The sequence below is a fragment of the Nyctereutes procyonoides genome, unplaced genomic scaffold, assembly GCF_905146905.1.
Source record: "Nyctereutes procyonoides isolate TBG_1078 unplaced genomic scaffold, NYPRO_anot_genome, whole genome shotgun sequence".
Taxonomy (NCBI): Eukaryota; Metazoa; Chordata; class Mammalia; order Carnivora; family Canidae; genus Nyctereutes; species Nyctereutes procyonoides.
Genome location: NW_026575146.1, coordinates 2,357,890 through 2,373,831, shown reverse-complemented (window position 1 = coordinate 2,373,831; position 15,942 = coordinate 2,357,890). Strand labels below are relative to the sequence as shown.

Genomic DNA, 15,942 nt, shown 5'->3' with positions numbered 1-15,942 from the left:
CAAGGGAAGTAAAAATGTGCCTTTATCATGAGGTATTCAGCAGTTAAACTATATGTTAGATAGTAAAATGAACAAGAGTGTAGCACCATATAACCATTTGAAGAAAAGGAAAAAAATATACCCACAAAACAAAGAGAGAACCAAAAATCGACTTTTTCTTATGGATTTAAAGTAAATGAATAGCTCTCCTTAAACTGAAATTTCTCCAATAAAATTTGTTCAGAAGTGTACTGTGCAAAAATAACCAGGAGGCATAATATTTTAAGTGTACACAGTTTGATATCAAGCAAAGTTATCAAAAGGAATTTTTTTTGTATGCTTTACGTGTGTGTGGTATTTTGAGATCTATCAACATATACTGTTGTGGACTTATTCTCTATAGAGGGATCAAATATCTACTGTGCTTTGGCTGTGGTCTTTCTTCTTCTTAGAAGCTCCACAAATCAACAAAAAACACATACAATTGTACACAAATGCAGCAAAGTCAATGGTCTGCAAATCTATATGGAAAGAAAATCCAGTCCAAATAGTCTATCCCTCTATTTTGACATCGTTGAGTCATGGACTGTCATAATACTAGACTATGACTGCTGTCTGCATCTCTTGTACACACAATAAAAGGAACTGAATTTTAAAGATTAAAGAAAGACGGATTTCACAAAGATTGCATTCAACACACATTTTATGCATCTCACTACAATTTTCTCTATTGGAGAATGTAGAAAGTTTCACACTTCACACCTCAACTTTTCTGTAGTCATTTGGGAAGGTATCTTTCTGTAACTAGAACATCACTATTTTTATGACTAGGCACTTTGCTAATGATTAGCAATAAAAGTTAATTTTTCCCAAGATTCAAGCTTAAGAAAATTGCCTCAACTGCCTCAACAGGTGCATTTAGGCTGAGATTTAAAAAAGTGATTCAAAGACTTAAAATCAGATCTACTTTGATCCTGATATGTAATTGTTTAATAATTTAACGTTACTTCTTGCATTTCTTCTGGCTTGCTTTAAAAATTCTTTCCCTTTTCATTTCAGGTTATAAATTGTTATTTTTTCTTTTCCTTATAATGCTATAGTAATTTTGTTACCTTGAGATTGTGTTTCATTTATGCTTATAAACTCAAGTTATATACTTAGAAGAAATTTTGCCTGTTTTATGTCTCATATAAAGCTATCTCGTTTTGCTGACTTCATGTTCAAGACAAAAGTTAGAAATATAAGATTTTGATGAGATTTTAGCACAGAGGTATCTGAAATAAGAAATTCAAAATTATTAATAAATTTACAAATTGTAAATAATTATAATTTATAATTTAAAATTATAATTTTAATAATTTTAATTTATAATTTAAAAATTATAAATAAATTTTAATTTATTATTAATAAATTTTAAAACATGTAAAATAAGTACAAAACATACTACATGAAATTTTCCTCCTTACAGGAGGAAAAATGGAAAATGAATAAAATCATGAAACAGCATATAACACAATTTACTTGAAGTATTTTTAAGAGGAAAAGAGGTGACCAAGGCCAAGGTTGAACATACAGTAATACATACTTTTAAGGTAGAGCAATACATGCAAAATTAAACCTAAAATTTTACCTGTGGTATTTTGTCAAAAGCAAGCAGTAAAAATTCATGTTGTGAGGACTGATTCTAAGTTCAATTTACCTTTTTAAAAATGAAACATTTTACCAAAACACAAACTCTTTCTGGTACCAGATCATTTCTCTTGTGTCTCTGACATAATAACAGATGATGTCAGAGAAGAGAGTACAAAGAAGTTTTAATATTAAAATTAAACTTACGTCTCTAAGTTGTCACCTTCAAGTACTGTCTGGACAGGCAGGTAGCCAAGCCGAGGATGTTTGGCAAAGTATTTCTTTGATCTGAACTTATTCTTCAGCACCTTTGTGAAGTCTCGTACATCTTCCCCAGATGTTGTCTAGGAAGTTGAAAAAATTATACTTCTCTCATTAAAATGGAAGGAGAGATCTAGCTACAATAAAATTTGAGCAGATATAAATCAACAGTTTCAGTAGTTTTATGTATTCTTGGGATAACAAGTCATGTCACGAAATCACAACCAGGACTCATTATTATTAAATATATCCAGCAATCAGTTCATAATTTTTAAAATTAAAATAAACCGTAACTAGCTCATTTCCCCAATATTTAAAAAACTAGGCCAAAAAGTAAAATTAGTTTTGGCAATGTTACTGGTTGCTTCCTATTAATAAAAGAGTTGCAATTGCTATTAAGTGTTTAGGCATGATGAAAGATTCATATAATATGGTTTTAACTAAGGTGAGTAAGTAAGGGTGAGTATATAGCTCCTACTGCCTTCACACGAGCCAGCATATGCTAATGTCTGGAAAATGAGAAAGTAATAAATAAAAGAGAAGGAACAGGATGACAATATTGTAAGGAATATTGTCGAGTTTGTCTTTCCCAACTATACAAATATATAATTTTTTGACACAGACTTAATTTGTCTTGTTACTGTTTCCTTAACCATTTCATGATGATTTAGGGTTAGGTGGGCCGAAACCTATCCCTATTCCATCCCTTATTCCCATCCCATGAATTGTTCCCAAAGCTTCAGTTTCTTACTATCACCAATTCTAATTTTTATTTGCAATATGTTATACAGACACCAACTTTAGTCTTTCTGAAGAGGAATATAAAATATTTATTATACCTGCAGAGAACTAAATTAAAACCTTGTTTGTCTGATTCCCAGTTGGCTATTCAGTCTAAAAACCTGGATAGACCTCACTCCTATCACTTTACAAAACCAAACGAAGAGAACGCTTTGATAATAACAAAACAAGTGCTAAATACACTCCCCAGTCAGTCTTTTCCTTCATGACAAGCATGCCCAGGACTCATACAAACTTGGTTTGCAAACAGAAGCTTAAAAAATATAATTATTTTTTAAAACAACTAAATTCTGAGTCAGCCCTTATGTGGTTTTGTTGCCTTCCATCTGCTCTCATTCTACCTACATGTGTCTGCTTCTAGCACACAATTAAGAGAACTTCTGATTCTCTAGGCTTGCAGAGAAGAGAGGAATAAGCCCAAGCTATTTATAATTAAAGTTCATCAATTTCCATTTTACTAAAAAAAATAAAAAATAAAAAGCACAGCAAGGACCACTCACATTATCATTGGGCCTTACCATCAGACCCATGTCAAATCTTTTCTGAATAACTCAAAATATACTATATAATGTCCATAGTTATTTAGGTACAGATCCTTCCAAAGACAAAGAAGAAGTATAGAAAATAAGCTATTAGCAAAAAGAAAAAGAATCCAAGGCGCTCCATAGGGGAAAGTGTTGCTAAGAGAGACAATGGCTTGGAGGTCCTAAGATCTAACCAGATAGAACAGGAAAAATAAGCAGAGTAACATTTGGGAGTAAAAAAGGAAATTTTTAGAGAAGGAATGTCTGGGACTGAGAATAAAGCCAAAAGGACATATCACCTACTGTAAAAGGACATTTGGACCTCTGGCAATGGGTTTCACAGCTGCAGATCATTACATTTATAGGTAAGTTCTCCCTGAATGTTTTGATAAAAAGAAAAAAGGGAAGAAGCTTTCCATGATAGAAATAGAAAGAGAAGGCCCCTATGCAAAGATAAGCATTTATGACTCAATTTATTTTTATGTCTGCTCTTAACACATTGTTAATATACAGGGAGATAAGGAAGTACTGGCCTCCGGCTCTTACTTGGTCCACATCCAGCTGTGAATAAAAAAGTTTTTACCACTTAGCCCTGTGGTTTTCAAATCCTACCCAGGCTTTCAATTCAGGCAGTCCTTGAGTGGGGTAGTGGGAGAAAAGGCCATGTGGGCAAGGTACCATGCTACTTACTCTGCCTGCCTCCTCCAGGGAAGTCTACAATACAGTGCTTTTTATATATTCATGGGGTTAGGCAACCATCACCTCAAAAAAGAAACCCTGTACCCATTCGCAGTCACTCCCACTCCCACCTTAACCCTATCTCCTCTCCTTAGCTCCTGGCAACCACTAATCTACTTTCTGTTTCTATGGATTTGCCTATTCTGGACATTTCTTATAAATGGAATCATACAATATGTGGTCTTTTGTGACTGGCTTCTTTCACTTAGCATAATGTTCTTCTAGCTTATCTATATTTAGGTTTCAACATGAACTTTTGCTTGGGAAAAAAAAATGACACATCATCCAAAACTACACGTCCAATTCCACATCTAACATTCTTTAGCTAAATACATTCAAGACATGGAAGAACAAAGCAAAACCAACTGACCAACCGACCAACCAACCAACCACTACCACCAGCAAAAAACTCATCTCCCACAAAACAAAAATACAAAGAAACAAATAAAAAGCACTTACTGGCCTCCCCAAAAGTTATAGCAGGGGCTGAAGTTAAATTTGAATTTGTGATAATGTTCAAATTTAATATTTGAAAAAAAGAGTGCATTCTCATACAGAAAAAGCATATTTTTGTTTCCTCATCAATTTTCATATTGAAGAGAAAAAAAGCTTTCACCAATAGTTATAATCTAAAGGCACTGAATTCACTAATGCCATAAACTCTCTGCAATATTAAAAGAAAAAATGAAAGTAATTCATCCCACAAGAACTAGGTGTTCTATTCAAGTTAGCAAAATGTAATTCTTTAGTTGAAGGAGAGCTAAGAAAATGATTTAAACCTATTTCTCACCAAAAAAAGTTAAAAGATATTTTTACATATTTGGTCTAATTTGCTATCTAATGACAGTAGCTAATATCTATCTATTTCAAAGCACTAGAGCAACAGTTTGGTAAAAAGCAAAAAGGAAGACCACCCACCTACCATAATGAATATAATCAAATTCAACTCAATCTTCTTGCTAGGTATAATGCTTTGTTCTTTTTCTTTTTTAAGCAAATAACTATTGATATTATGATCTGAGGATGAAATGGAATGAATCACTCATTACTACACAAATTATCCAACATTTTAAGTTAACCAAGTATTTCTTGAAAGACCAGGTTTTTATTTATTGCTATAAGAAAAGAAAGAAGGAGGACAAAAGATTTTGCACATCTCATCATATGAGACAAGGGTAACATAAAGGCATAGAACTCTGCACATTATAAACAGCTTTCCTTCATTCTCATTTTACCATCAAGAGTGGTGAGATTAGCATCACTTTTTTTGATCCCTCTGAAAGCTTGCAGGGATTCAGACCTACAAGTCAGTAATGAAAAAGCTGCTCTTGCATGCCTGGGTCTTTTCACTATACCAGCACTATATCCCTTCTCCTAGAAAAACACAACAGTTCTAAGTTTTGTAAGAGAAAGAGCTCATAGCCATCTACTAAAATACTATTAATTACTACATTAAGCTACCCTGTGGCTGAGTTTTACCAAGTTTATATTGAAATGCCATTTTATGACTTTTTTTTCATTTTATAACTTTTAAATTGCATGTCCAAGACATGTTAGTGTAAGCAGAATTAGGGGGAAAAATACATGAGAGAGAAAAAAGAAAAATTAAAATCTCTTGCTCTTTGACCACCTAGCAATAACCTTGCCTTGTTCACCCTTCTGTTGTCTCCATAATAACCATTTTCCTCATTTTTTAAAAGCAACAACTATCTTGTATTTAAAAAAATAAATTTTTCACCCCAAAGTCTATCCCTAGATATTGTAGTTCATTTTAAAAAATCTGATATATTTTAAATCACTTTGTGGATTCTCCTCCATACTTGCCATTTCCTTATAGTTCATCTGTTGGAAAACACAGGCAAATTGACCTAGCTAAGCTTTGCTGATGGCATATGTTTGATGCAGTTCAGCATGCTCCTCAGTCCTTTGGATATCCTGCAAACTGGCAGCTGGATCCAGAGAATGCATCAACTTCAGGTGTGATCTGGCAAACTATCAGTAGTGTCTGGTTATCACTCTTTTGTGATCCCAGCAGATTTCATGTGAAATGACTATATCCATCCAATGGGGGCTTCAAAATGATGACATCCTAATTCTATCATTCATTTTCACATATTAATTGAAATAAATATATAAAGACACGTCCCCTTGTCTGCTATTTGGCCACTCAGGAATATAGTTTATTCAGGAAAGGCAGGATTACATGTTTGATTTTCCCTTTTATTGACCAATTTCTGCAGTAACACATTGGTTTCCTATTATCCCCCAAACATAACCAATTTTTAAAATTATTTTCACATGTTATTATGAGCTCATAGCTTTTTAGCATATTTAATGGGTTTGGGTCTTGCAATTATTATCATTATTGGAGATCAAATTGTCTTACCTTTGGCCAGTAGAAGTCCCTTCCAGTTAGCCCCACTTTGTTTAAGCTCTACAGTTAACAATATATTTAATGGTCTCTACCTATTCTTAGGATGCTATTTCCTTGGTTATTTTGGTTGTCTGAAGCCTGGTCTCTAATAAATCTTCAAGAAGTGCTCATAGGACCAATATTACCTGAGTTCTTGTATGTTGATGATAATTTTCCTGTGTCCTACTAGACAGTAGAAGGCTGGTTTTTCTCAATATAAAATACTTGGCTCACATGCTTTTTCCCTGAGTTTCTAAAAAAAAGGTCCTTTCATTTTCCTTTTCGTATGAAGCTTTGCTATTATTTGATCTTCTTTCCTTTTTAAGTCATGTTGTTCCTTTTGTTTATGACTGGAAGATTTTTTTTCTTTGACTTTAAAGTCCAGCAATTTTATCAGAACATATTATAGTATCAGTCATTCTGAGTCAATGTTCTCAGGCATGTGATATACTACTCTTGGTACATAGTTTTTCACCTTTTCTTTTCTGGTGGGGAAAAAAGTTTTTCTTGAATTTTCATTTTTATTTTATTTTATTTTATTTTTAATAAATTTATTTTTTATTGGTGTTCAATTTACCAACATACAGAATAACACCCAGTGCTCACCCCGTCAAGTGCCCCCCTCAGTGCACGTCACCCATTCACCCCCACCCCCCGCCCTCCTCCCCTTCCACCACCCCTAGTTCGTTTCCCAGAGTTCGGAGTCTTTATGTTCTGTCTCCCTTTCTGATATTTCCCACACATTTCTTCTCCCTTCGCTTATATTCCCTTTCACTATTATTTATATTTCCCAAATGAATGAGAACATACACTGTTTGTCCTTCTCCGATTGACTTACTTCACTCAGCATAATACCCTCCAGTTCCATCCACGTTGAAGCAAATGGTGGGTATTTGTCGTTTCTAATGGCTGAGGAATATTCCATTGTATACATAAACCACATCTTCTTTATCCATTCATCTTTCGATGGACACCGAGGCTCCTTCCACAGTTTGGCTATTGTGGACATGGCTGCTAGAAACATCGGGGTGCAGGTGTCCCGGCATTTCATTGCATCTGTATCTTTGGGGTAAATCCCCAACAGTGCAATTGCTGGGTCGTAGGGCAGGTCTATTTTTAACTCTGAGGAACCTCCACACAGTTTTCCAGAGTGGCTGCACCAGTTCACATTCCCACCAACAGGGTAAGAAGGTTCCCTTTTCTCCGCATCCTCTCCAACATTTGTTGTTTCCTGCCTTGTTAATTTTCCCCATTCTCACTGGTGTGAGGTGGTATCTCATTGTGGTTTTGATTTGTATTTCCCTGATGGCGGCAAGTGATGCAGAGCATTTTCTCATGTGCATGTTGGCCATGTCTATGCCTTCCTCTGTGAGATTTCTCTTCATGTCTTTTGCCCATTTCATGATTGGATTGTTTGTTTCTTTGGTGTTGAGTTTAAGAAGTTCTTTATAGATCTTGGAAACTAGCCCTTTATCTGATATGTTATTTGCAAATATCTTCTCCCATTCTGTAGGTTGTCTTCTAGTTTTGTTGACTGTATCCTTTGCTGTGCAAAAGCTTCTTATCTTGATGAAGTCCCAATAGTTCATTTTTGCTTTTGTTTCTCTTGCCTTCACGGATGTATCTTGCATGAAGTTACTGTGGCCAAGTTCAAAAAGGGTGTTGCCTGTGTTCTCCTCTAGGATTTTGATGGAATCTTGTCTCACATTTAGATCTTTCATCCATTTTGAGTTTATCTTTGTGTATGGTGAAAGAGAGTGGTCTAGTTTCATTCTTCTGCATGTGGATGTCCAATTTTCCCAGCATATCTTCAATTTTTTCCTATCTTCAACATCTGTCATTTTCTCTTGGATATTTCATATTGCTTTCTTCATTTCTTGTTAACTTTCAGAGTTTGTCTCTTATTCACCTTCTATTTCTCTCAAAATATTTACCTCTCCCGTTTATTAAGACTACAATTAATTAGTCTTAATTTTTGAAATGATTTTTCTTTTATTTTGAATTCTTCCCTGAGTTCTATCACCTCGTTTCCAAGATTTTCCAGTTCTGATTTATGTGTTGGATCATTTTCTTAAGCTTATTTTGCAATGGTGGGTTATACCTTTGATCTGTTCAAGGAGCACATATTTCTGGTAGGCTTTACTACACTTATATTTTTTGGTTCTTCTATCTTTTTTTAATAATTGTTTTACATGAGATTTGATCTTGATACTTTCTGCTGCTGAATTTTGTCATTGTTGTGAAATTAATTTTCCTAATTCAAGAAAGCTTCGTACAGTTCAGGAAACCTCTAACTTCACAGGGCTCCTTCTTCTTTTGCTTTTGTGGGGTAGTCAAAAATAGGGCAGTTGAGTTTGGGGATTTCCTGGTCCTATTCCCTTGCCCTACTTTGGACTAGATCATTTCTTTCATCTCTGTTGACCTGCTATGTTAGTGTCATTCCTAGCAGTTTATCCAGTCTGAGGCTCTTTACTGGAAGGAAGCCCTAGTGCGTTGGGTCTAAGGGCTCCAGAAGCTCAGAGCACCCCCAGCACCCTCAGATCTTCCTCTCTGCGTGACCTCTAGGTTCACAGCTCTGCTCCCACCCAGCTCTTTGAGCTTTCCACTAAATACCTGTTGTCTGTTTTAGGGTTCTCCAGTTCTCACGCACCTTGCATCCTTTCCCTTCCTTTTATAGATAATAGTATCTTCATGCAGGTTTTGTGGCTGATGGTGGCTTGTCAGCACCAGATTTATTTTGCAGATATCTTATTACCTAGTTTTATTGTAAATTTTGCCCAGGGGTTTGGTTTTATTATCTAGTTGCTCTCTTTTTATGTAACTAATTTAGAAATGGGAAGAAAATGACAAGGACAAAAGTTTTTGAAAAATTCTAAAGGCACTTCTACTGCCATTTCCCCCAAATCCTTCTGGCTTGATTTTTAATAAGCACATAAGAACTCACTTATCCAAACAAGGACTGTCTTTCAAATTGTCATTTTTGGAAAGCTCATTGAAGTTGAGTCATTGTGAAAAACATTTTAAAACTAAACCTACATAGACAAGTGGGCATGTGAATACTCAAAATTATACTTCCCCCCACTATGCTACTATTAAGTAGCACAGAGATTATGATGAAAACTTATCTGGATAATAAAAAGTAATTAGTTTTCAACTTGCATCACACCGACTAACACAAATGAATGCATAAAATATAAAAACATGTTGCTGAATTACAAAAGCTACCCTGGTGTAACTCTATGCATGTAACTCCCTACCAAAGTCTTAAAAATTTTTGTGCAAGCTGGTATCAGATGATTTTTTACTCAAGGTCTATTTTTTAAGCCAAAGTTGGGAGTATTTTAAATTTTCCTTCATTTTATTCCTTGATTGAGGACAAATATAGACATCATATAGACCAAATTTAGAGTTATCTTTCACTTGTGTTTGTATATCTACATATAAATCCATATGTATTATTATATATATCCCTGTTCATGTTTTAAACTGTATATTCTTATTGTAAATGCTGACATCTATGTATTATTGAACTTCAAAAACATGGATATGTGACTAAGAGTCTTGTCCTTCTCATTAATGTGAATTACAAGGAGCTACAAGGCTAAAGTACAAAAGAATCTAGAAGTTAGGAATGTGAACTCTCATAGTATTATAGTTAACTAGATCCTTGAATACATTGCTTTACTACTTCAGCTCACAAAACTCCTCCTAATAACACAAAAGAGCCACAAAGCAAAACGTAAAAGGGACTATTCACAATGATGTCAAATAAGCCCGAGGCCAAAACATCCAACTTCTAATTACCTAGCAATTTTAGCAAAACACCAAAAGAACTGCAAAAAATAAGCAAAATCATGTTTATCTAAAATCTTCTCCAAATTCCTCTAGTCAGCTCATAACTTGGGTGGCAATATTCTCTAATTCTTTAACAAATACTCCTAACATTAGAGCTTTAACTGTTAACTACAAAAATGAGTAACTTTTTGACCGAGAAAAACAAGGAGGAAAACCAAAGTTATATAAGAAACAACGCAGTCATTGGGCACAGGAGTAGAATAATTAAACACTACCATTTGGATTATGCACAAGTGCAAAAATCACTATTAAACAGCATCATCATTAGAAAGATTTATTTCTTAAACATAGAAGTCAATAATCCCAAATGGTATATGCATACTTCTAAGGAGTATATCATTATCACAGGACTTATCTTAAAGATGTTCCAATATATTTTTTAATTGCAAAAACAACTTCTCAGGATTGTGTTAAGTTTCACTGATGTCAAAAGTTGAAATTCAGATACACTGAACTCCATGAATGGATGAAATAAGTCAGACAAGCTTGGAGTCTTTCAAGTTCTAATGGAAAAACATGAAACTAAAAAATTAGCATTAACAGAATCACCATGGGGTCAAAAATAAGTAGGGTAATAAGGCAGCCAAAGGAAAATGGATATCGTCCAAACCTCAACTTAAGAGCCAATGACACACTCTAAATTATTCAACTTACTGGGAACACAGGGTAAGGTGAGCAAGAACTGAAAAGCTACTTCAGCATGCTGAGGTCAGAGAAGTTGCAATGATGCTGCATCTTTAGTCTGCTGGCAAACATCCCAAGTCTCATCTGAAGAAGCAAGACTGCCAAAAACAAACTACAAACTACACTAAAACAATGTAGAGCTTTCCAAAGAATGAACCAGCATTTTCTTATATTTGATTTTTATACTCTTACAAATACTCTGATGCTGGGAACTGGACTGAACAACTAATTCTAGTTTTTCCCTTTGTTCATGCTTGATTCTTGCTAACAACATATAATTTGTAAAGAAAATACGTGATTTCACTTTTAACTTTAAAAGGAAACTTTTTGTTTTTTCTTGTAAGAAAATAGATTTTTCTACAGTTTCTAGAAATGCTGAAAATATGAAACTTTGGTTTATTTCCCCATATATTTAATCAATATTGGCAAGAATATGCTTGAATCTGTTGCTTGGAAAGTAACACGTACTTGCTTAAAAAATACAATACAAATGTGTTTTAAGTGTTATTAATGTAACAAGCTGCTTCCCATAGAGATACATTTTCTCCTGTCCTCCACTGTTCTTAACAAAATCTCAATGAAACTGTCAGCTGTAAACTAGTCCTGCCCAAACCTTGCATATAAGCAGAGAATTTTGTAATGATTCCACTCCATTAATTTGAATTGCTGACTTTTTCAGCAATAAAATTTTGCAAACATCCCATCTCTTCTCCCTAAGCTAACACCTCTCAAACCATCTTCCTATTCTGGCTCACCCTTCCGTTCCTTGTACCTGTATTTGCCAACAAGTGAGTATCCTATTACCTTTCCCCATTTCTTCTCTTCTCTCCTGGACCACCATCCCTCACCAGATGCACACAGTCTCTGCTTAGTTACCTTTCTTTCCCCGCTATCATGGACTCTGCGCCCTTTGATGTATAAACACACTCTACTACATCTTGTTCATAACTGTGGCTTCCAAACCTTCTCCTTTGACGAATCTGGATGCTCCTGTGATACCACATCTCCCCTACCTTCCTCTCCATGATGGGCTGTATAATCTCTTCCTCCACCAAGGCCAAGAATAAATGAGGCTTACAGCATTTTGCCCTGAGCCCTAGTCTTCTCACCAATGAAAACCAATGTGCCCATCCACTCTCCTTTTAGACTGTACGTGGCCAGACACAGCTATCACCTGTCACTTCTAGAGACATACTATGATCTTCTAAATGCCATCTCAGCTCAGAATTCTTCATGTTCCACATTAGCCACACACACAGGGGTTAAGTTCAAACCTCAGACCTCATCACGACTCAAAACATTATTCGGTTCCAAATTTCTAACTTGGAAAAAAAACCTGATCCTTACTCCTACTTCTTTAGGGATTTATACAGTATGGGGACAGTTCAAAGCAATCCTGGTATCCCAGTATCATTAATGCCTTTGTATCATTCATTCCCTTGGCCTTCAACTATATCCACTGTCTTTTAATTCCAAAGTGACTGAGCAAGTGCAAATCCCTGCCAGTTAACTTCAGATCCACCCCTGTGGCAATATACCAATCAATTTACTCATGTCTTATTGACTCATGCTTGCCCCCAGTAGCAATTTGAAACATTTTCCATTCTCCTTAATATTTAACCCTACCCAGCTCTCTCTCACTGGTAGCAATTGCATAAACTCTTAAAATCATACATGAAACTCATCATCCTCTAGCTCTAGTTTAAAGGGCTATCTTTCTTATGTGCCCTAACATAAAAAAAAATGTGTCTAACATCAATTAAGTTTTGGTTATTTGCAACAGAGAATATAGGCAATTTTTAAAAAGATAAAATTAAGATAATTTAAATTATGAAATTAAATGATTACAAACTCTAATTCCAATAAAAAAGAAATTTAGGGGCACCTGGGAGGTGATTAAGCAGCTACCTTTAGCTCAGGTCATGATCTCAGAGTCCTGGGTTCAAGCTCCAAGCTGGGGCTCACTGATCAGCAAGGAGTCTGCTTCTCCCCCTCCCTCTGCGACTGCCTGGCTGCTCATTCTTTCTCTCTCTCTCTCTCAAATAAATAAATAAAATCTTTATGTAAAAAAAGAAACTTAAAATCTGTACATCTTTAATATAAAATGTCACTACTTTAAATAAATAATAAATAATTCCTGAGTTCAAATGTAGAGGTCACAGGTAACAATATAAATTTTTGACTGTTATTTTAATCCATAAATTTGGTCAATTTAAAAAATACATAGTCTTAAATTTTTCCACATAGAGGTCTTTTCTTTCCTTCATTATATTTTCACTGTACCTCCAGTCCCCAGCAAAATGCCTGTACAATTGGGTACTCAACAAACATAACACTCCAGCAAGCATACAGGAAACAGTCTGCTAATGCACCAAATTGTGTATATTTCCCCAAGGGAGTAAAATCATTAAATCCAGGCCACCAACTTTGAACAAATCACCTTTTTTTCTAAGACTTAGTTTTCTCTTTAAAATGAGAATGAATTAGATGATTGCTTAGATCTTTCCAGCTTTAATATTCTATATTTAGTGTTTATAATGTCAGATATGAATTCATTTACCTTTTATGAGCCAGGCTTTAACTAAGCATAGTAAAAAAAAAAAAAAAAAGAAAAGAAAAAAAAAAGAAAAAGAAAAAAGTAAGATTCATTTCTGTCTTAAAGGAGTTAAAAAGAGAGTAAAGGGAAAAAAAAGAGAGTAAAGGGGAAAAACACATGGAAAACAATATGAGATAATATACAATCCAGTGCTAACTGGTCAAACAGAGGCTATTGTTGGAGACCACATGGTGAAGAAGCACCCTTGGAAGGGAAGCCAGAGGACATTGGGAAGATTTTATACACACAGTAAGAGTCAAGCTGTTTTTGTGAAGGGGTGAGATTTGTAGGGACAAAGAGAGAGAGTGGTGACAGGGATTAAACAGAATCTATGTCATGTTGGCTGTTTTAGATGAACTCTTACTGAGTCCAATCATAAACTTCTTAAATGTACAAAGTTGGGTTATAGAATAATGGAATAAAATAGGAGCTTAAAAAAGTCATTTTTGGGCAGCCCCAGTGGCTAAGTGGTTTAGTGCCGCCTTCAGCCCAGGGCCTGATCCTTGGAGACCCAGGATCGAGTCCGACGTCAGGCTCCCTGCATGGAGCTTCCTTCTCCCTCTGCCTGTGTCTCTGCCTCTCTCTGTGTGTGTGTCTCATGAATAAATAAGTAAAATATTAAAAAAAAAGATTCTTCTAGAGAAAGAAGAATTCACTTCTATGTATAAATGTTTTGCTATCAATTTCATAAAATGCCTTCATAAATTATGATCAAGAGTTCACACACCATTAGTCTGCTTACATCTAAAGACAAACATTGTCACAGCAAGCTGATATATTTGAAGAAATATTTCTGGAGCTTTCAGGGTTTAAAATAAGGCTTCAGAAAACCTTTAACAATAGACACATTGAGATTCAGCTGAAGAAGGAAGTTAAAGGGGAAAGAAATGAAGTCAGTAATATAATGAGAGAACCATCCCAGCCACAAATGGAGATCCCAGCACTATGAGAAATGCAAACACCAAGATCTGTATGGAAAGGTTTGATCCATTAACAGTGCTTATTATCATTGTATTGAAAAACTCACATTTGAATTTCTCTTCTAAGGCAGACATCAAATGAGTTTAGGGAATATTGAGTAAAAGATGAAATATATATATATATATACATATATATATATAGGATAAAAAATGAAAAAATATATATATAAAGTTTACTGAAAAGAGGAGAGCAAAATCCAAAGAATGCTGATGAAAAGAAAGAAAACTGGAAACTCATCAATGTAGTAATTCGTTACTATTAAATTGGAGTGTACCATTCAAAAATTAAACTTACATATATTTCTAGCTACTTTATCAAGAGTTGTGAGGTCAAATGCAGAAAATAACCTGTCATAAGATGATTTATGAGTAGGTTGCTAATTAAGATCACTATACAAACTCCAGAAAGGGGCAAAGGACCTCCCAAAGCACATCTACGCAGGATCCCTTACAAAGCTGTGATCTTAGATATGACAACAATGACTCTGCAAAATCTATGTAACAAGAGGAGCTTTGGGTAACCTACAGATTTCATTTTAAAATGACAGTTTTTATGCATCAGTGAAATGCATCAACGTATCAGTGATTTGCAAGCATGCCCCAATTGGCCAATGACTAATGTTGAAGAGATGTATATTTTGAATTGTGTATTTTGCAAAATCATTAGGAATCATATTTAAGCCCAGGAAAAACCATAATTTTATACATCTTTAAACATGTCGTCACATTTGTGTACATCTTTAACATATATTTACTTTGTGATTCTTCTGTTTTGACCTTAGCTCTTTATAATCAGTTTCCTAAATGCCTACTTCTAATCATGTAAATATTAATGCTATATTTCTCCCAAATTTCTTACATCAACCAGTAAGGTTCTGCACAATCTTTGCCGCCTTTATGTTTCATCTCATCTCCTACCACTCTCCCTTTTGCAGACAGAGAAATTCACCCATTTTTTTCTGTTCCCCCAACATTCCTACCTCTTTCTTTCCCATCTGCATGGATGTGTGACCTGTGCAGTTGCAGGGATCTCATAGTAACAAGCTCCCTAAGTTTGGCTTAATGCTCTGCTGTTGACATTTTAAAAGCTATAGACATTCCAAATAAGGGGTCCACCTCTTCCCTGTGCTCTGGGCACTTCAAATGACATAGCTGGTGCTACTTTCTGCCCTCTCCTTGTGGAAATCTGCTCCATTTTTTTCTGTGCTCCAACCATGCCAACCTCTTTCCCATGTCCAGACTTCTGTGTCTCTTTCTTCTCTGAAATACCTTCCTACTAGCTCGTCACACAGTTGCTTCTTTCTCATCCTTCAATCTCAACTCAAATGTTAACTTCTCTGGCTGACCTTTCCTGATTTCTTTATCTAAAGCGCCTCCTCTAATCTTCTATCTCATTACCCATTTATTTCTTTTAAGTCGCTTACTATAATCTGTAATGATCTCATTTATTTGTTTCCTTGTTCCTTGTCACACATTCCCTCC

The 15,942-nt window shown here is 35.1% G+C and overlaps 1 protein-coding gene across 6 annotated transcripts in view; it reads right to left on the bottom strand.

Moving 5' to 3' along the window:
* The window catches only part of UTRN (utrophin), a 497,690-nt gene that overhangs the window by 29,235 nt on the left and 452,513 nt on the right, over positions 1-15,942 (bottom strand). For all 6 annotated transcript variants that reach the window (XM_055311522.1, XM_055311520.1, XM_055311521.1 and 3 more), the window contains one exon: positions 1,816-1,952. In XM_055311522.1, coding sequence (XP_055167497.1) covers positions 1,816-1,952 — 137 coding nt within the window. The remainder of the gene's footprint in view (positions 1-1,815; positions 1,953-15,942) is intronic.